We start from the raw sequence: 23,011 nt of genomic DNA, 5'->3' as shown, positions 1-23,011 counted from the left end.
GAAAGTTATGTTCTGGCTTTACAGTTTGGCCGACAAGTGATAACCTCATATGTTGGCCAAGCCACAAAGTCAAAGATCTCTATATTTGAGTCATTTTTGGTTGCCATCCAGAGAAACCAGAACATAATTTACAAATAGCAGCTAAACCAACCAAAGTGAGTTGCCTTCTCTCAGTGGATGATAATCACACATGTCTAAAAGATGGACCCGCCTCCTGTGGTACACTGGTGCTTGCTCACGCGCGCAATAGTCTCACTGTTCCTCTTCCACTCAGTGAGCATCATATCAGTAACGCGCCTCTACAGCCTCTACAGTTCATGTCAGCATGGATGAGAGTTACGTCAGGCATGTGGAGCTACTGGGCTTTGAGAAGCGCTTCATCCCAAGTCAGCACTATGTAAGACTATATTGATTTCTATTCCATAACACACATGGTGCTTGAAATACTTTAAAAGATAAATGCATATATTTTTATTGGATGCTGTATTTTCAAGGTTGTGGAACACGCTCAAGTCATGAATCAAGTACTTTAAAATCCTTGTTTTTCTGAACTGTACTATACTGACATTTCAAAGGTGCACTATGCCGTTTTGGGGGAGGGGGATTTGTTTACATTTGCAGAGCTTGCAATTAGTTTACAAAACATATTTACTATGTAATTCTGATAATTATTTTATCTTATGCCATCATGAATCAAAACAAAATAATTTTCAGGCCCAGTGAACTAAACGTAAACCTACATGTAGATGATACTTCATTGCATGTTTGTAAACGATATTGCGGACCCTGCCATTGTAAACTGCCACAGTGCAACAGTAACTTTTCAGGTAGCTTCAAACAATGTTCCAGGGACCCAGGTTTCTTATTAGCACAGTTTGTTTATTCAGTTATGAAAAATATACCATCAGTTTAAAATGTCTATCCCAAAGTTGCATAATGTATCTTTAACCTGGAAATTGCTAATGCCCAGTGAATAGATATTTTGATGTTAGATCCTCAGTACACTTGACTTCCTGCACTATTGTACTCTACACTTGCTTGTGCAACGACAATAAATCTAATCAAATCTCTATTGATGGATGTGTTGGCAGGTGTACATACTGATGGTGAAGTGGAGTGACCTCTCTGAGAAGCTGATCTACAGGAGCTACCCTGAGATCCACACCTTCCATGTGAGTTCCTCTCTGGTTCCTCACATCTTAAAGGGAAAACTATGCCCAATTTCAGAATTCATACATGGTATTCCTCTGGTCAAAGACAGTACAGAAAACTAACTGAGCAACTCTATCTTAAATGCCAAAAACTATAGAGAGCTAAAACTCAAACGTGTGATGTCATCAAGCATAAGGTTGCTCCATAGACATTAGATTGGGAAGGATTTCATACATGAAGCTGAGAGAACCCAAGAGAGTAGTTACATTTTATGTTTCAGAACTGAGACCACTACTGTAGAATAAAGCTCATTTAATTTATATAAATGTTCTGTGGGTCGACAAAACCAGTCTCCCATTCATTGTCAATGGGGCAGCTCCAGTCTTTATACTTGATCACAAGTTCGATTTTTACTTTGGGAGAGAAGGCAGCTTGTGTTCACAAATATTGATTGAACAATTTTAGGCCATGGAAATAACATATTCAAATGTTTTATTTGAGTTGCGTTCCCCTTTAACTCAAACGGTTGCCATCAGTTTAGAATTTTTAAGTGTCATGTAAATTAAGTTACAAAAATATTATGAAAAGCACATTCAGGTGTGAAAGTATCATTTGTAATCTAGCATCTATCAGTTAAAGTCGGTCACCACGTCTGCAGCCCTTGTACTGAGACGTTGTGTTTCACTGACAGAAAACTATGAAGGAGATGTTCCCCATTGAGTCTGGACGGATTGAAAGGAGCGATAGGATCATTCCTCCGCTTCCAGGTAAGGACAACACCTGTAAAGAGCATTAACAATTAGCCCCTTTCCAAGTGTACAATTCCCTGTGTGAGATTAGAATTTTGAGAAGTGAACATTCGAACATCAACGTCACAATTACTACTGGCCGTTAGAAATTATCGAGTTCAAGAATTCCTAAATAGAGTTCATTCAAAAGGAAACATCCAACAATACCAGGTTCACACGTCTGCCAGCAGGATATTTTATGGCGTTTCAAACTAAAATAGGATCTTATGAGCAGCAACTTTGAATTACATTATATGACAAGACCAGCGTTGAACAATGATACAGATTAGTGAAAGTAAGACTGATATCACTGCTAAGAATATGTCGTGTAATAATATCATAATGAGTGAGGAAGCACCTGTCGAAATACCTACTTCTCCTTTCTTACATTTGTTATTTTCTTCTAGAAAATTATAGTTTCTAGAGACTAGCGTGTTGCAATAACCTGCAACATGATTACCGACAAAGAAAATGCAGTTGGTGAAATTTGGAAGAAAACTCAACAAATTCTCAACAAAAAAGTTTATATATTACGCATTAGTATATGGTGTACCAGTACTTATAGGGCGGCACGGTGGTGTAGTGGTTAACACTGTCGTCTCACAGCAAGAAGGTCCCGGATTAAATTCCCGCTGGGGACCAGGTTGCCGCATTGCCAGGTACCCAGGTGGGGTATCTCCCGGGCCTTTCTGTGTGGAGTTCTGTGTGGAGTTCTGTGTGTTTCCCCCTCCCAATAAGATAAACCCAATGGAAAAACATGCATAACAAATCGCTAACGCTGTCGCATCCCTGATGAAGATGGACAGGAGCACTTGGATTGGTCCCCGGGCGTGGCCCATGTATGCTCTCGGCTGCCCTTCAAGTTGGGGGGAGGACAACCGTGGGTCAAGTGCAGAGAGACATTTCATCTGTGTTCCTGTGTGTCACCAATCTCGCATGTGTGTGTTAATCTGCATGACAAATAAAGACTTCTTCTTATTTGCTCCTATACCCTGTTCTGTTGTATAACAGGTGGCACATACAGCATGGAGTCGTGGACATTCCACAGTTTCATGTTCTCACTAGATTCACTCTTCATTTCTCCAAACCCATTAGCGTGACTATTCGGCAACAGTGTCATTTGTCATGAAAACAGAACTCGTGCAATTCTTCCTTGTGAAACTTTTGTTTCTGAAACCATTTCTGAAGCAATATGGTGAAGGGGAAGTGGCCAGAAACCTCAAACACAATGTAATAGTCGAATCGAATCTAATCGAATCTATAAACATTCAGAGAGTAAAACTAAAACTAAGTGACTGGTTGCAGAACAAAATTATGATGAATGATAATATTTGGGGAGTAAAGATACACTACTACGATTGAAAGGCACATGCCGACATTTTGGGAAATTAGTTTATCGTCTTCTCCAGAGAGAGACAAGAAGATAACCGGCACTGTCCGCTTCCATTCATTGTGCTTCCATCCATACTGAACGCACAGAGAGAAAACTGGTATCTATCTTATTGGGTCTCATTCCCGAACGAAGTTACGACAAAAGATTTCGTCTTAGCCAGATTTCGGCCCATTTAAGACATATTAGGGCTGGGAGTGGGAGTCCCCAAATTTTACTGAGATCAGATTTGATCGTGGCTGAGAGCAGATTTAAGAGTGCTGAGGAGCACTCTTAAATCTGCTCTCAGCCACGATCAAATCTCATGATTGATTGACTAATTAAAAATGTCATTTTAACTTGACAGACTGTGTTCTCATAGTGATTCCTTCACGTCAACGCTACAGGCCTCCTTGGAATTAATTACTTAATCATAATTAAAATAAATATGACAATATTTGTACGATAAGAAATTACGCATTTGATGTCGGAAAAATAAATAATATGGATTCATCTGATCACAGGGCAGCTGCTTAACCATATCTGAACCAGCTATTTTGGACAAATGTATAATTACTTTAATTACTCAGATATTCAAACACAATTATGCAATTATTGTGAAATGATTGAAAATAATAATTATTTAATGCCTTCGTGGAATTTGTATTTCTTATTTGTTACACATCTGTTTTAATGATTAATTATATACATTTGAAAGAATGCAGGTCAACATGCAATGTATCCCATTGATTGGTATACAATGGGACAGACCTTTGTTTGATTGATTGATTGATTGATTGATTGAAAACTTTATTAACAGATTGCAGAATGGGTACAGTACAGTACAGCTCAATTACATAAGGGGATGCAAAAAGAGTCCAGAAAGAAAAGAGTATATACATTAGGCGTAGAAACTGTACATTGGATTGGGTAGGTGGGGGTGGGGGGGGACTGTACATTGGAGGTGGTTGGGGGGGGGGGGGGGGGGGGGGGGGTGGGTAGGAGTGGGGGGGGGGGGGGGGGTTGGGTAGGAGTGGGGGGGGGGGTTGGGTAGGAGGGGTGGGTGGGGGACACTGTACAACTGTACAAACAACACTGTACATTGGATTATTGACAAGACCATACTTGGTAATTTACTGTACATTGGAGGGGGTTGTGTTCGGACATTTACAGGGGCCACAATCTGGGGCTAAACCCCTGCTTGTGTGCGCCTATGAATGAACAGTAGCCTATAGGCTTAATTATGGAATAATAAGCCATACTGCGTTCATTCATTACGCCCGCCGTAGGCTATATATATTATATTTCATTCATTCATTCATATACAGTACTGCGCGCGCACGTGTGTGTGTGCGCGCGTGCTGCGGCAGGTGTACCGCAAGCTGTATATGATGCCAATACATTAATCGAATCTAGTTTTGATGGCGCGCAAGCGTGATTATGAAACCTAGCCGCATTTCTCGGAGACGCTCTCTGATTGGCACTGACTGACGCTAGGTTTCGTAATCACGCGGCTTGCAAGACTCGCAAAGCACTTCCGCCATTTCATTTGCACACAGCTGCGTCACTAGTTACCTTATAAGGAGCTCTGGAGGCGTTGTTTTGTATGCAAATGACCTGAGCGGGAACGCGCTTTCGAGTTTAAGACAGAATGCCATTCTCCAAGCAGATATCAGATCATATAATTTGTGCGACCTTTTCAGCCACTTAAGACATATTACCAGCACGTTCAGGACTCAGAGTGAACTTGTCATTGATTATGTCTCAGTGGTTCCAAGATAAGTCTTCCAGAATATATCTTTGAAAACATTTCGGGAATGAGACCATTGTCTCTCTCTGGAGTAGTTGAGTCTACAGGGTCCACATTCAACATGGTCCAGCAATGAGGACCATTTAGACTCAACCACCAAAACACTTAGATATTCCACAAGGTTATGTGTGTGGCTGAGTCTACACTGTCATTCAAATAATTAAAATCTTAGTTAGATTATCTTTAGAGATGTGGAAAATAAATATCTTTAGATTCCTCAGTTAAAAATACAAACCAGAAAAATGGTTTTCAAGAAGGCCTATCATTCACTCTTAATGCTGCTGCACTGCATTGCATTTTTTTTGTTCTCTATCTATGGTTTATTGATGTATTTTTTGTACAAACTTGTATACATGTGTACTTGTATTGTATTAATATCCACCCATCTTTCTTGCACTCTATGGTACGGTACCTATATGAGACTTTATACTTTATACTGTATCACAAGTTTGAGTCGTCTACTGTAGTTTCTGGCTTTGGGAGAGAGTGGCTCATATATCAATCGGACCCCTAGAACGGCTCACAAAGTGGGTTCCAGCCAGGGACCCCCAGGGGCCCTTTGCCTCCAGAAAAACGGGGAATAGTTTAGCTTGACCTGGTATATCGTGCAGGGAAGGGAACGGCTCCTGCCTACCTCCAGTCAATGGTCTCTAACTACACACCCTCAAGACCCCTCCGCTCTACATCTTCTGGCCGCCTCAGACCCACTCCTGTCCGAGCTCCGGGAGGATCATCAAGTTCAAGTTCAGGTTCAAGTTTCTTTATTAGTTGTCATACAGAAGTACAGAATACTTTTATACAAAATGCTTCTTTCTGTTACGCTCCAGAGACTGTGCTAGACAAAAATAGATAAGTATAAAATAAAATAAGTATAGCAGTATAAAATAGAAGTCACGTACGTAGACACAAGTGTTCAGTATGTACATATGTACAATGTTCAATGCAGAGTAGAAGTAACTGAGTTACTGTTATGGTTTGTAACCGACCCCAAACGCAACGGCACAGAGAGAGTTGTTTTCAGAGTTAGCCAAAAACAAGGGCGTGTTTATTCTCAGAGTCACAAGATTGAATTAGGTGGAAAACAGAACAAACGGGGAATCTGGCATGTGAAGAATGTCTTGCGGCTCTGCAGATTCTCCCAGACGGTGTTGGTGAGGAATTTGCTTGTGACGTCTGAGCCGCTCTGCAGATCCCCCCAGCATACACTCCAGATGGAACACGGAGGGAGAGAGAGAATCCCAGTTAGCTCAGCGCACAACAGATAACAGAGAGGTGACTGATCCAAATTAATATCCAAGTGACTTGATCTTCGGTGTGATACACACAGTTAGCAGAGTCCAGAGAAAAAACAATACGGTAATCCAAAGAGTAAATCAAACAACAAAAAATAGGTGAGAACAGTATAACAAAAACGGGATCTCTTCGGTGTTTCACAAACACACAAAAAACTGGTGATCCAAAAAGACTGTTTCAAAAACTCACCAAAGCGCAACGCGTAAAGCGGGCAGATAAACGAGGCGTAGCTTCGTACGGGAAATCAGGTTCTCCAAGGGATACTTCACGAGAGTCCTGGGCCCTCATTCATCAACGTGTTCTACGCACAGATCTGTGCTTACCCTGTGCGTACGATCATTTCTAAGCAAAGAGTGGGATTCATCAATTCCGATTTGAACTTGACTCCGTGCTTACATCTACGCACAGGTCAGACCACACTTACCTGACGCCCAGTGGTAGAATATATTATTACAACAAGGAAATGAGCTTCTGTGCATAATAACACTGGCATGTTCTGTACGAACCGTAGTTCATTATAGTTCATTGTAAAATAGCAACAGTAGTGTAATTATGGTCAAAACCCTATAAATAGCATTTGGAATAATAGATCTTTCTCTCAGAATGAATGCAGCATGGTTTATATAGCGTTATCGGAATATACGGGGTGTAGGCTACTGACTGACTGCGCTCCGCGTAGCTTGATTGATTGATTGATTGGAAAGTTTATTAACAGATTGCAGAATGGGTACAGTACAGTACAGCTCAGTACATACAATCGTTAATTGGGGATGCAGACCAACTTTCGTCTTGTTTACATCAGGGTCCCCCATTTTCAATTCATCATAAATCATAAAGCTCAACTCGTTATTATTTTGCGCAGACCGCAGAAACACGGGAACGTCTTGATTATATTTAAAAGGCTTTACGTTAAACGAAACAAGTGGAATTTCGAAGCTGTAAGCAGAATACAAGTCATATGAATATAGTGTTCTTCCCCCTTTTTACTGTATAAGAAAGAATAGAAAACGCATTGCAATGACACCATAGTGGACAGACTATGTATATGATGGGATTCAAGTTCGCGTTTTTGTTGATCATAGGCATGCTGTCAGAGTATGATATCTTAATCAAACATTCTAGAACATTTGTCGTCACAGATCATGTCCTAATAGAACATAGGCTATGGCAAGGATCGTGATATTGTGTGGACTGTAATTATTACTCTACCGGTACCACCCATTGTGACAACAGCCTTGTGAGTCCCGCACACAAACGTGATGGAATTCAAGTTCATGTATTGAAAGGCAGGCTACATCATACATGCAGTGAGATTCATTGTTCTTGTATATGATCTCTATTATTGTTTATATAGGCTACCCAATACTGACATCAAAATAGATTGTAGTATGCCTCTAGAAATCATATGCAGCAGGTAGAAAATCGACGGGAGATCCATCGCGATTTGGAATCAAATTGAGGAGAACTTTAATCCCTGGCCCTGGGTATTAATCAAACAACACGGGAAAAGGCAGTCATATTCCAGCGCGGTCTTTATTAGCCGACAACAAAATAGATGCCTCTAAAAATCATATAGCCAATTGAACACAACTAATAAAGGCATTCATATTACAGCACGTTATAATGACACACAACCAACGCCAAACAGTGGTCAACGAACGGTCTTTATTAGTATTTTGAGCTGTCCAGGCAGAATTGCAGCAATGGTCTTAAGGAGCCGTTGATATCTGAAATCACCGTTTACAAATCCGCCTTTTATTTATCCCATAATACGCAATAGTGTCTTCTTGGTTCGACAGCAGTGAATTCTTCGTGGAGTTTCTCAGAGTTCCGCTCGGGTCAGTCCATTATTTCACATCCCATGGGGGGTGTTTCCTCACTTTCATGACCATATATGGATAATCATGCATGAGCATTGACGGTAGAACAAAGTTCTACGGAGGAGCGTAGAGCCTGCGTACGCACCGTGTGATGAATCCCGACTTCCCTGTGCGTACACTAGTTCTACATTCCGTGCTTACGTGTGGAAATAGAACATATTCTACGTCCACGTTGATGAATGAGGGCCCTGTCCTGGAGAGCAACAGACAGCGAACGGGAAAGAAAGGCAGATGCAGGGAATATTCAAAACGATCCAACATCGATATTAGGGGGAACAGAGTATATAAAGCCCTCTGGGGCGCTGATTAGAACACACATCAGGTGCGTGATGGTAATTGATACTTGACTTAGAAGTGTGCGTTCGGCCACGGACCAATCATCACAGAATCCTCACAGAACCTTAAAGGAACAGAGCGTGGCGGGGAATGCAATTACTCAACAAAGTACCTTAAAGGAACGGAGCGAGTAGGTGGGGAGCGGACAAAACCTCACAGTACCCCCCCCTCCACGGGAGCCACCCGGCGACCCACTCGGCCCTGGCCTGCCCGGACGGGACCGAAGGAAGCCGGCGATCAGGGGCACTGGAGAGGGGGACAAAGAAAGAGGCCCGGAGAGGGGGACCGGAGACGGGGACAGAGGACCAGCGAGGGAGGCCGGAGACGGGGACAGGGGCCCGACAGCGGAGGCCGGGCACGGGGACAGAGGACCGGCGAGGGAGGCCGGAGACGGTGACAGGGGCCCGACAGCGGAGGCCGGGCACGGGGACAGAGGACCGGCGAGGGAGGCCGGAGACGGGGACTGGAATCCAACGGCGGGGGCCGGGCACGGGGATCCTCTTCCGTCCCTACACCGAGTAGGGCTCTGCCGCTCTGAAAGGAATCCTCCTCCTCCTCGGATGCTGCAGACGGGCAGCGCAGAACACAGGGGGTCCCAGGGGACCGGGGCGAGAACACGCCATCCCCCCGTGGAATAGGGAGCGATGGCGAGCCGGGGTCTGTGGGAGAACACGCCATCCCCCCGTGGAATAGGGAGCGATGGCGAGCCGGGGTCCGAGGGAGAACACGCCATCCCCCCGTGGAATAGGGAGCGATGGCGAGCCAGGGTCCGAGGGAGAACACGCCATCCCCCCGTGGAATAGGGAGCGATGGCGAGCCGGGGTCCGAGGGAGAACACGCCATCCCCCCGTGGAATAGGGAGCGATGGCGAGCCGGGTTCCGAGGGAGAACACGCCATCCCCCCGTGGAATAGGAAGCGATGGCGAGCCGGGGTCCGAGGGAGAACACGCCATCCCCCCGTGGAATAGGGAGCGATGGCGAGCCGGGGTCCGAGGGAGAACACGCCATCCCCCCGCGGAATAGGGAGCGATGGCGAGCCGGGGTCCGAGGGAGAACACGCCATCACCCCGTGGAATAGGGAGCGATGGCGAGCCGGGGTCCAAGGGAGAACACGCCATCCCCCCGTGGAATAGGGAGCGATGGCGAGCCAGGAGACGGCGTGGAGGCCGGGCCGGGCGTAGAAGCTGGACCGGGCGTAGCGGCTGGGCCAGGCGAGGGAGCCGGACCAGGCGATGAGGCAGGGCTAGCTGCCTGGGCACAAGCTAGCTGAAAGGGCAGTCCTAGCTGTGGGAAAGCTACACACAAAGTGGAGGCCATGCTAGCTGGGGAAGCTACACGTAAAGTGGGGCTAGCAGAGGGACTGGGTTAGCTGCCTGGGCATGGCTAGCTACAGGGCCTAGGCTAGCTGCAAGGGCTGCATTAACATAGAGGCTGTGCTAGCAGCCGGGGCTAAGCTAGCAGACTGGGGCCATGCTGGTAGTAGAGGCCTGGCAAGCTGCAGGGGCTCTCTCTGTGTCGGCTGGGGTCGTCATGGTTGGATCGTAATGTTATGGTTTGTAACCGACCCCAAACGCAACGGCACAGAGAGAGTTGTTTTCAGAGTTAGCCAAAAACAAGGGCGTGTTTATTCTCAGAGTCACAAGATTGAATTAGGTGGAAAACAGAACAAACGGGGAATCTGGCATGTGAAGAATGTCTTGCGGCTCTGCAGATTCTCCCAGACGGTGTTGGTGAGGAATTTGCTTGTGACGTCTGAGCCGCTCTGCAGATCCCCCCAGCATACACTCCAGATGGAACACGGAGGGAGAGAGAGAATCCCAATTAGCTCAGCGCACAACAGATAACAGAGAGGTGACTGATCCAAATTAATATCCAAGTGACTTGATCTTCGGTGTGATACACACAGTTAGCAGAGTCCAGAGAAAAAACAATACGGTAATCCAAAGAGTAAATCAAACAACAAAAAATAGGTGAGAACAGTATAACAAAAACGGGATCTCTTCGGTGTTTCACAAACACACAAAAAACTGGTGATCCAAAAAGACTGTTTCAAAAACTCACCAAAGCGCAACGCGTAAAGCGGGCAGATAAACGAGGCGTAGCTTCGTACAGGAAATCAGGTTCTCCAAGGGATACTTCACGAGAGTCCTGGAGAGCAACAGACAGCGAACGGGAAAGAAAGGCAGATGCAGGGAATATTCAAAACGATCCAACATCGATATTAGGGGGAACAGAGTATATAAAGCCCTCTGGGGCGCTGATTAGAACACACATCAGGTGCGTGATGGTAATTGATACTTGACTTAGAAGTGTGCGTTCGGCCACGGACCAATCATCACAGAATCCTCACAGAACCTTAAAGGAACGGAGCGTGGCGGGGAATGCAATTACTCAACAAAGTACCTTAAAGGAACGGAGCGAGTAGGTGGGGAGCGGACAAAACCTCACAGTTACCATACAATATACTATACAATATACTAATATACAATATACTATATAGTGTAAAGGAGAAATGGGATGAGATACAATTTAGGTACAATTTACAGTAAGGTGTAATGAGGTATGGGTTGTAGTGCAAATTCTTTACCAATAAATATAAAGTGTGTTTAGGTGTTCTAAAGTGTGTAAAGTGGGTGCTGCAGTGAGTTGTTTGTTTAAAGTGAGTGTGTGCGTGTGGATGTGTGTGCTGTGAGTGCATTTGATGGTTGTTACATAGTGTTATTGTTCGTTGAGCATCCTGATGGCCTGGGGATAGAAGCTTCTTCTGAGTCTTTCTGTGCTTGCCATGAGACTCCGGTATCGCTTGCCTGACCGCAGCAGTTCAAAGAGGCAGTTGTTTGGGTGGCTGGAGTCTTTGATAATTCTCTTAGCCTTACCCATGCACCACTAATGTTCTGTAGAGTGGGAAGCCCCCCTCCAATTGTGCGTTCGGCTGAACGGGCCACTCTCTGTAGTCTGCTACGGTCTTGTGCGGTGCTATTCCCAAACCAGGAGGTGATATTGCCAGTCAGGATGCTCTCTATTGTACATGAGTAGAAGTTCTTAAGGATCTTCTGACTGACTTGATGATCGATGTTAACTCTCTCGGGAGAAAGAAAGGCTGACACTTGATGGATATATACTCCAGGTTGGGGGAGCAGTGGTTCGAAAGCTCCTTCACATTGCCTGGATCGCTCCAATTGTTGTTCGATCCTTGCGGTGAATGAAGAAGTGATCGGCCGGTTGAATGGCGTGGTCTGGGACGTCCGGCGTCAACCACGTCTCGGTGAAGCAGAGAAAAGAGGACTGATTCTCAGTCCTTCGTACTGTCTTCTACTATCATGCACTTTACCACTAAATAATCTTCCTTGCCTATATTACTAATATTGATTATGTCTCTACTACTATACACTCAACACTGCAGTGCCCAACTTTCAACACGGTTTGATGAACATTGTTACTCAGCTGCCATAGTTGTACCCTTCCTGCTGACTTGTCGTACAGAACTTGTAAGTCGCTTTGGATAAAAGGGTCAGCTAAATGACAAAATGTCAAATGTAATGTAGTTTAACTTCAATGAAATGGCGCTCCTTAGAAGCAGCAGCGGTCTCACCACAAAGACTACAGGATGTAGTATACTCCACTATCCCTATATCAAAATACCAGTTACGATATGGACCAATCATTTCAAACGTGGCGTAATGTAGAGAGGTCCTGTGTGGTTAAATGCCTGTGGCACCTCGACTCTCCAGTTTTTCATAACCAGCAACTACTTGTTGGGCACAAATCCATTAACATTCCTCAGTGGGAAAGGAAGGGAGTTCATACTCTGGGGGATATATATTATAAAACCGGTCTTCGTGTGTTTCAGGACCTAAGAGATTTTTATGATATCCCTGGCGCGTCTTTTTTCCTCTACTTACAACCTCAAGAGGGTTTGTCTCCGATTTTTACACACTATTGATCAAATCCACATAAAAATGTAACATTAGATATAATCTGGCGAGGGGACATCCCGGAATTAGACCCTGAGTTTGACGGGGATGATATTTGGACTAATAATAAATAATAATATCCCGTAACCCTAATCACCAGCAAATACATTTTAATTATATTTCACAGACCATATCTCGCAGGTTGTGCGCTATGGGGTTGGTGGCCGACACTCGATGCACTCTAGGTGCTACTGGCACGTATATGCATATGTTTTGGGATTGCCCACCGGTGCCTTTTTTGGAAATCCATGGCAAATAAACATTCAAACATATGTCCGGGGGTCCTGGGGTGGGGGGTGGGAATGGGGAAGGAAATGTTTTTTATGGTGTCTGTGCAGGGGGCGAAATTAACTTTTTGACTCACCGGCCAGTGGCGGGTAGATGGGAAGAATCTACCCGCCAAGCATATTTCTTACCTGCCAACTTTTTTTTGATAAAAAAAAAAAATTATTATTTTATATAAAAGATTTTTTTTTAATAAAATATATACATTATATAATCATACTTGTAGTTGTATTATCTGCGAGACATCGCCACCTCGCTGTCTGTAAACAGCTCCACTGTCTGTGTGTATACTCGAGTGGCCTCCAGCTCCCGCAAGGATTCTCCGGCGCTGCAGCTGGACCCCTAAACTCTACATTCAGCATGAAAGGATTCTCCTGCGCTCCAGCTGGACCCTATTCAGCAGCCCTCATGCGATGTAAGCCAGGGGCTCGAATACGCATGTTGTAGGACATTGATGTCAGGAGCTATCTGTAGCTACTGCTGGATGGCGTTGGGACAACGCCTCTGAACTATTTAGTTTACTGGGACATTTCGTAGTGACTAGTGAGCTAACATGAGCTACCTAGCCAACGGAGGTATTATGCACTGGACACTTGCTGGAGCAGTTGTTGATGTCGGGAGCTATCAGTAGCTAGCCGGCTGGATAACGTTACACAATGCCTCATGTATTAAACTAAAAGTGAATAGTTGACTGGGTCATTTTGTAACAGTAGCTAACATTAGCTCACGGAGGTCCCTCTGACTAGACTAACGTCACGGTGACTGTCCTCTGTTTACATGCAGCATACAGAAACAGGTGTGGGAGGGGTAGGAGGAGCAGTGCGCGGTGCGCTGCATGTCTGTGCTGAGACAGCGAGTGAGAACTCCGCTCAGAATTGGATCATGATTTTCGGTTTTCACATGACTATTTGATTGCCCGCCACACGGCGGGCAGACCTCTCAGTGGGAGGCGCCAAACGTAAAAACTGCCCGCAAATGGCGGGTGGCGGGCTTTAATTTCGCCCCCTGTGTCTGTGGTAACACAATTTTATTTTAGTTTTGTTTTATTGTTTGTTATTTTCCATCGTTATTGTTGTTACTATGTCCTCTGAAGTCCTGTTTATTGTATTACTGTATTGTGTTGTCTTGTTTCATGTAAAAGAAAATAAGTTTAAAAAAATGTATCACAAAAATAATGATTATTCAGATCACAAGTTTCACTCTCTCCTACAAGACGTTATGGAATTCAGGACTAAAGTCATATCCAACAGCAAGCATCTTCTCAGATGGGGGTCCCTTGTGTTAGATCTTATCATAGAGGTTTGTGGGCTTTTACATTTCAGGGGTCCTTGACGTGAAAACATTTGAGAAACATGTCATCTCTTCTCCAGCCCCCAGGTGGGTGGACAGCCTGAAGTCCACAGAGACACGTCAGAGCACCCTGGCTGAGTACTGTCAGTCTCTCATCAACCTGCCGCCGCACATGTCTCGCAGCAAACTGGTCTGCGCCTTCTTCAAGGTCCGACCTCAGGACGAGAACCCACCTGTTTCTCACCCGTCAGTATGAGACATGTTTATAACAATAATAAGAATTGTTGTTGTTGTCGTAATTATTTTCTGTATTGGACAGTATATAGTGCAGAGTGATAGTATATATAGGAGATATTACTGATATAAAGTATCAAGTATCGTTGACATTAAAGCTATATAAATGCACCATTTACCAAATCATTCACTCAAAATATGTATGTAACCAGCTGGTTGTACTCGCCCGAAACATAGCCTTCTCTACCCAGGACCTTAACCTTACCCACTCGTTATCCTCGCTTAACCGTAACCTGGCCATGACCAGGAGAGCATCAGGCCCTCTGATGTAGTACAAATATCAGGCTCAAAATGGGGGACCCTGATGTAAACAAGACGAAAGTCTTTCTCTGGTCTGCATCCCCTTAACAATTGTGTGTATTGAGCCATACTGTATTGTGCGGTGCCCATCCTGCAATCTGTTCATCAAAATTGCAATCAATCAATCAATCAAGGCCCTATAGAATCATGTTGAAATGTCTTCTAACTGCACTGAAATTCACGTGTGGATAATGGTCTTACAGTATGTGTGCTCGTGTCACCATTTGCAAGTTTTGTGGGGGAATAACGACATGTTATCATTTCCCCTTTAGACAAAAAAGAAACGAGACTTTTGTCGTGTCTACAGACCAGTCCAGAGGCAACATATCTGGTGAGATTCTCTCGTTTTCTCAACACCAAAATAAAAAAAAATTCTTTAAGTTAAAGTTTATTGAAGATATAATATCTTGATTTGTTGTCGTTTTCACACAAATAGACAGAGTTTGTATCATTGTTCTCTAATCTACAAGCTGAATAAATGTGACTTACCCCATTAAACCTAAAGCAAGGCACTTCATCTTAATGCTTCTTTAATAGTAAATAAAGTGTTGACTATTGTAACATGTTTATGCTGTAGCTACAATCTAATGGTTTATCTAATCTAATCGAAACTAATAGCCTTAATAAAGTTATTTTGTGTTGTCCTCACAGAGATCTCTAGCCCCATGATATTGGACAGCTACAGGGTGATCGCTGACTTCAGCCAGACTTCTAAACACGAGATCAGTCTGCACACTGGAGACCTGGTGGACATTGTGGAGAAGAGCTCCAATGGTGAGAAGCATTGACATACATATAGCAAAGATTAGTATTCAGACCAACAATATATTTTCAAGATACATTGTTCCTTACATCCCACCCAGCTGTCATTAGGTATATCACAAGAACAGAGTGGCGATTGGCTCTCAGTGCTACGTATCTAAGGTGATGAAGTGCTGCCACACTGGTAACGTTATGAGGCAATGAAGACAGGCAGCAGGGATAGAGACAAAGCCTGGTTTTTACCTGTTCCCCCCCCCCCCCCGCCCCTCTTCACCAGGTTGGTGGTTCTGCCAATGTGAGTCCAAACGTGGCTGGGTGCCTGCCTCCTACCTGGAGCCTCTGGATGGCCCAGAGGAAGCAGAGGATGCTGAGCCAAACTACGCAGGCAAGTCACCACATAGTGTGGACCAAGTGACTTACAAGTTAAAAAGTACGAACCACTAACTCACACAGTCAGTCACTCATTCAGTCACTCACTCAGTCACTCACTCAGTCACTCAGTCACTCACTCAGTCACTCACTCACTCAGTCAGTCACTCAGTCACTCAGTCACTCACTCACTCACTCACTCACTCACTCACTCACTCACTCACTCACTCACTCACTCACTCACTCACTCACTCACTCAGAGGCATTTCACACCGTGCCGGAGCCGGTTCCCGAACGTAATCTCGAACCGGCCGGCGCGTTCACACCGGAAATAATTGGTTCGGAACATGAAAAATCGGTGCTCAGTGTTTTCTTAGAGGGCCAAACTAAAGCCTCCGTCATGGTCCGAACCAATTATTCCCGGTGTGAACGTGCCGGCCGGTTCGAGATTGGCCGGTGTGAAAGGCCTATCACTCACTCACTCACTCACTCACTCACTCACTCACTCACTCACTCACTCACTCACTCACTCACTCACTCACTCACTCACTCACTCACTCACTCACTCACTCACTCACTCACTCACTCACTCATTCTCACTTAGCCACTCTGCCCCTAGTGGCGGTTCCCAGGCAGGGCATTTTGACTCATGTTCAGAGAATCTGCCCTGATGTTTCACATCTACTGCATGAGTCACCACATGATTCCCATAATCCCAAAATAAAAGAGTGAAAATATGAAACTGTATGTCCTTGTTAACACAATATTACAGAAATGTTTTTCATGACCTTTGGATTCCTTGGTCCCTGCAGGAGAGCTGTACGTCACCACCAGAGTTTACAAGGCGCAAGAAGAGGACGAAATTAGTCTGGAATCAGATGAAACCATAGCGGTCATTCACAAGCTGCTGGACGGCTGGTGGGTTGTCAGGTATGGATGGAACACACTTTAAAGGCCTGATCTGTAATCCATATACGCAAACAACAGTAGCCCCACCACCCATCCACCGGGGAGGTGGTGACACATGGGATTGGGAGTGTTATTTCATTCTCAAATGAATTGACAGAGCTATTTTATCTTTCTTTAATTATGTTCCTCCATCTCTCTCTCTCTGTCGCTCTCTCTAGTTGTCTGTCACTAGTTCGACTCCTCCTAGACCGGTTGTATCATTCCATTGTTCTCTAGTTACTCTTTCTCTTGTTCTATTCTTCTATACTTACCTCACTGCTTGTCCTTGTTAATTACACGGCTACTACAAACGTTGACCTAATCTACTGTTGAACTACTTTGTAATTCACAAGATATATGAGTGCCGGATAAATGGCTAAACTGTAAACTCCACATATCCGAGGACTTGACATGGACCACACACATTGACAGTGTTGTGAAGAAGGCACAGCAACGCCTCTACTTGCTCAGGCGCCTAAGGAAGTTCCAAGTCAGTCAGAAGATCCTTAAGAACTTCTACTCATGCACAATAGAGAGCATCCTGACTGGCAATATCACCTCCTGGTTTGGGAATAGCACCGCACAAGACCGTAGCAGACTACAGAGAGTGGCACGTTCAGCCGAACGCACAATTGGAGGGGGGCTTCCCACTCTCCAGGGCCCTCATTCATCAACGTTGCGTACGCACAGATATGTGCTTAACCCGTGCGTACGACCATTTCTAAGCAAAGTGTGGGATTTATCAGTTTGAACGTGAACTTGACTTTGTGCGTATGTCTACGCACAGCCCAGAGCATGCGTAGCTGACGCCATGTGGTAGAATATGGGGACTGCAGACGGACGGCATAGCTCTCATCAGTTGCATGCATTAGTTTCAACGCGGAAATAAGCTTCCGTGCATTACTCCCGACACTGGCGCGTGTTCTGTATGAACCGTAATTCATTATAGTTCATTGTGAAATAGCGACAGTAGTGTAATTATAACGGGCTCATGCGCGAACAATAGGTTGGCTTGCTTGTTTGGCACGGGGGCAGACGCAGAACACCGACCTCCAAACGCGATTAAATACAATTAAAAGCGACATACTATTATTTTGTGTCATGTTTCCAAATAAGATTGGCCACAACGACATGCTTTCTACTTCAATTTGTTGGTTAGAATAGATTACCTCGCTCCGTTGAAACTTCACTGAGACTAACAGTAAAAGACAGTATTTTTTTTTTTTTGTGAGCTCCGCGCACAGACGTGATAATAATAATAATAGCTTCATTTTATATAGCGCCTTTCAAGAGACCCATGCAAGGTCACTTTACATAGATAGGGGGGGGAAATAACAAAGTAATAAACATAGTGGACAGACTATGTAAATATGATGATGGGATTCAATAGCCCCTTTCGTGACTGTGATGCACAGAGTGAATCCACAGTCACTTGCTCCTCAATGGGAAACCAACCTAGATTTACCATGAAGGACTGGTTCTGGCCGAACCGTTCGTTATACAAGAATCACAGAGACGTTTCAAAGGTACTCAGAGTTGCACGAGGGTTTCGGACACAAATACGGGATGGTTTGAAAGCTCGGCGTTTTAAACATCGTAAACATTTTAAATATTTTTTATAAACTGGTCACCACTGCATTATTTCCGGCGTTGGGTGCATGATGCGCATGCGCTGTGATCACAACCAGGCAGCCAACGCCGAAAATAATGCCGTTTTGAGCAGTTTATATAAAATATTTAAATTATTTTATTATTTTATTTATTAGCAACGCCGAGCTTTCAAACCATCCCGTATCTCTGTTCGAAACCCTCGTGCAACTCTGAGTACCTTTGAAATGTCTCTGTGATACTTGTATAACGAACGATTTGGTTAGAACCAGTCCTTCAGGGTAAATCTAGGTTGGTTTCCTATTGAGGAGCAAGTGACTGTGGATTCACTCCGTGCATCACAGTCACGAAAGGGGCTAGGGATTCAAATTCGCGTTTTTATTGATCACATAGGCAGGCTATACATGGCGTGCTACATCATACATGGCAGTGAGATTCATTGTTCTTGTATATGCTCTCGTATTATTGTTTATATAGGCTACCCAATACTGACATCAAATATGCCTCTAGAAATCATATGCAGCAGGTAGAAAACACGGAAAATCCATCGCGATTTGGAATAAAATTGAGGAGAACTTTAATCCCTGGGTATTAATCGAACAAAACGGGAAAAGGCAGTCATATTCCAGCACCGTCTTTATTAGTGTTTGCGCTGTCCAGGCAGCAATGGTTAATAGATATCATATCCGACATCACTGTACGTGTACATGTCTGTCAGCCTGTCTCGTATTTCTCCATTACACCCTTCCCTCGGGTCAGTCCACTTTTCCACATTTCATGGGGGTGTTCCATTACCGTATATGGTTAATCGGGGCGGTTCTGGTATGCAAATACTTAAAACAGTGCAGGGGCGGTCAGGTGGCGTAACGGAGATTGCGTTCGTCACCAACCCCGGAGCGGCTGCTCACAGCTCCGGGGTTGTCACCAGCTTGGCTGGCCGTTCACACTAATACAATTGGCAGTATTAGAGGGTGGGAGAAGCTGGCGGGGTGGGTCCGGGTCGTTGTAAACAGCGACTCCTACAGTTCGGTCGGGGCGCCTGCTAAGCGGGGATAGGATCTAAGTGGGATAGTGTGATCCTTCCACACGCTACGCCCTCTCAGTGAGAATCCGCGCTGCCAGGTGAAAAGAAGCAGTTGATTGGCTGGACGTGTGTCGGAGGAAGCACGTGGTAGCCTCCACTCTCCCAGACCGACTGTGGGGGGTAAGTGCGCAGCGACCAGGAAGGGGATTGGGAATTGGCATAACGACTAACATTGGGATGGGAGAAAATCGGAGGAAAAAGGAGGGGGAAAAAGATCAAAAAAAAAAAAAAAAAAAAAAACAGTGCACAAGCTCCAGCTTAGGAGCAAGGTGATATTTATCAAGACAGGTGTGCATAGGACCTGTATACGCACGTGTGATAAATCCAGTTTTTTTTGTGCGTGCACACATTCTAAATTCTGTGCCTAAGAACGAAAATAGAATACTTTCTAAGAAAACTTGATAAATGAGGGCCCAGAACATTTACAACAAGCGGTGCATGGGTAAGGCTAAGAGAATTATCAAAGACTCCAGCCACCCAAACAACTGCCTCTTTGAACTGCTGCGATCAGGCAAGCGATACCGGAGTCTCATGGTAAGCACAGAAAGACTCAGAAGAAGCTTCTATCCCCAGGCCATCAGGTTGCTCAACGAACAATAACACTATGTAACAACCATCAAATGCACTCACAGCACACACATCCACACGCACACACTCACTTTAAACAAACAACTCACTGCAGCACCCACTTTACACACATTAGAACACCTAAACACACTTTATATTTATTGGTAAAGATTTGCACTACAACCCATACCTCATTACACCTTACTGTAAATTGTACCTCATCCCATTTCTGCTTTGCACTATATAGTATATTGTATATTAGTATATTGTATGGTAACTCAGTTACTTCTACTCTGCATTGAACATTGTACATATGTACATACTGAACACTTGTGTCCACGTACGTGACTTCTATTTTTACTTGCTATACTTATTTTATTTTATACTTATCTATTTTTGTCTAGCACAGTCTCTGGAGCGTAATAGAAAGAAGCATTTTGTATAAAAGTATTCTGTACTTCTGTATGACAACTATTAAAGAAACTTGAACCTGTGTGGGGACAGGAAAGGAGACGAGACCGGACACTTCCCCTCCATGTTTCTACATCCGTCTGGCACAAAGATTGACCTGTCTGAATTTGAGAGGAACAACAAGGTCCTGAGGCAGAAACCTCCCCCTCGACGGTAAATTTCATTTTCATTTCATTTAATAATAATAATAATAATAATAATAATAATAATAATAATAATAATAATAATAATAATAATAATAATAATAATAATACATCTATTTTATATAGCGCTTTTCCAGATGCTCAAAGACGCTTTACATGGGTAGAAGAAACAAAACTATGGCAAAACAAAAACAGAACAAAAATAATACATGACAAAATAAAATAAAACCGGCAGAATTAGAGGTCAAAAGCAAGATTGAAAAGGTGGGTTTTGAGGGCTGATTTAAAAGATGTCAGGGTGTTTGCATCACGGATATGGCTGGGGAGGGCATTCCAGAGGGAGGGGGCAGCAGCAGCAAAGGCCCTGTCGCGCCAGGTCCGGAGCTTGGTCGCGGGAGGTGTTAGGAGGTTGGCATCAGTAGACCTAAGGCGACGGATGGGCGTGTGACGGTGGAGGAGGTTGGACAGGTAGGGAGGGGCAAGGTTGTTAAGGGCTTTAAATGTGATGAGAAGTATTTTAAATTGTATCCTGTATTTGATCGGAAGCCAATGGAGATTGTGGAGGACAGGGGTGATGTGATCAGAGCGACGGGTGGAGGTGAGCATGCGGGCATATGCTGGCAAGATGGAGGCACAAATGGCCCCGAACGACACAAGAGGTTTATGGCGAGGACTACGGATGATAACTCCTCCTCAATGGGGAGTGCCGACGCCTCTCTCGCGGACCAACTCAACTCCTTTTATGCGCGGTTCGGTGCAAACAGTAGCGACGCTAGCTCACCGGCTAACAACGTCACTGACGCACCGGTCGTCATGGAGGGGGGAGGGCATCCGTGGGGGGGGGGCACTCTCTCAGTGGCGGAACACAATGTGAGAAGAGCATTTATGCGGGTGAACACCAGAAAAGCAGCTGGCCCAGATGGGATAACAAGACGGATACTTAAGTCCTGTGCTAACCAGCTAGCCCCAGTGTTCACCACCATATTTAATCTATCCCTGGCTGAGTCCGTGGTCCCTGCCTGCTTCAAGGTGTCCACTATAATCCCGGTACCAAAGAAATCCTCCCCAGCAGGTCTTAATGACTACAGACCGGTGGCACTCACCTCTGTGGTCATGACATTTTTGAGAGGCTGGTTAAGGATTACATTTGTGCCTCCCTACCCAGTGATATGGACCCTTTCAATTTGCATACAGACCAAACAGGTCCACTGACGATGCTGTCTCTCAGGTACTACACAGCACCCTCTCTCACCTAGACAGCCAGAAGCGGGGCTATGTGAGACTGTTGTTCATTGACTATAGCTCAGCGTTCAACACCATAGTCCCCACCAGACTGGTGAACAAGCTCCGCTCTGAGCGCCTGGATACTGGACTTTCTGAGTGAAAGGCCTCAGGCGGTCAGGGTGGGGGGTCAGACCTCCAACACCATCACCCTGAGTATCGGGTCCCCCCAGGGCTGTGTTCTGAGCCCCCTGCTGTATTCACTCTACACACATGACTGTGTGGCCAAGTTCAGCTCCAACTCCATAGTGAACGACGAGAAGGCCTACCGGGAGGAGGTTGATGCACTGGCACGCTGGTGTCAGGACAACAGCCTGCTCCTGAACATTGGTAAAACCAAGGAGCTGATCGTGGATTTTAGGAGAACACAGCAGGGGACACACACACCACTGTGGATAAACAGGGCTACCGTGGACAGGGTGAGCAGCTTTAAGTACCTGGGGGTCCACATCTCAGAAGACCTGACATGGACAACACACATAGACTCAGTCGTAAAGAAGGCGAAGGAGCGCCTCTACCACCTGAGACAGTTAAGGAAGTTCAGAGTATCGGGGAAGATACTCCAGTCCTTCTACTCCAGAGCTGTAGAGAGCATCTTGACTGGAAACATCACTGCCTGGTATGGAAACAGCAAGGCACAGGACAAGAAGGCCCTACAGAGAGTGGTGCGCCCAGCTGAACGTACTATGAATATTGCACTACCACCCCTGCAGGTCTTATAACAAGAGGTGCAAATCCAGAGCCTGCAGAATAATGAAAGACCCTCACCACCCCAACAACAGCCTGTGCAAGCTGCTGCGGTCAGGCAAACGCCTGCGCACACCAGCAACTAGGACAGAGAGACTTCGGCTCAGCTTCTTCCCCCAGGCCATCAGAGTCTTGAACACTGAACTCTCCACACACAAGCACACATGAGCACACACACAACACACACTGTATACGCTCACACACTAACAGTCACTTTAGCATGAACACACACACACATGCTGCACACGCTCACACTCAAC

The 23,011-nt window shown here is 45.0% G+C and overlaps 1 protein-coding gene across 2 annotated transcripts in view; it reads left to right on the top strand.

Annotated features, from left to right (window-relative positions):
• Positions 1–281: 281 nt before the first annotated feature.
• Positions 282–23,011, top strand: part of ncf1 (neutrophil cytosolic factor 1) — a 36,165-nt gene continuing 13,435 nt past the window's right edge. For both annotated transcript variants that reach the window (XM_084320731.1, XM_084320730.1), the window contains exons 1-9: positions 282–397; positions 1,092–1,172; positions 1,844–1,919; positions 14,258–14,423; positions 15,044–15,102; positions 15,423–15,545; positions 15,811–15,963; positions 16,715–16,832; positions 20,614–20,733. In XM_084320731.1, coding sequence (XP_084176857.1) covers positions 326–397; positions 1,092–1,172; positions 1,844–1,919; positions 14,258–14,423; positions 15,044–15,102; positions 15,423–15,545; positions 15,811–15,963; positions 16,715–16,832; positions 20,614–20,733 — 968 coding nt within the window. In that variant the 5' untranslated portion in view covers positions 282–325. The remainder of the gene's footprint in view (positions 398–1,091; positions 1,173–1,843; positions 1,920–14,257; positions 14,424–15,043; positions 15,103–15,422; positions 15,546–15,810; positions 15,964–16,714; positions 16,833–20,613; positions 20,734–23,011) is intronic.

The sequence above is a fragment of the Notolepis coatsorum genome, assembly GCF_963971535.1.
Source record: "Notolepis coatsorum genome assembly, chromosome: 8".
Taxonomy (NCBI): domain Eukaryota; kingdom Metazoa; phylum Chordata; class Actinopteri; order Aulopiformes; family Paralepididae; genus Notolepis; species Notolepis coatsorum.
Note: the sequence above shows the minus strand (reverse complement) of the source record. Positions and strands in the feature narration are given on the sequence as shown.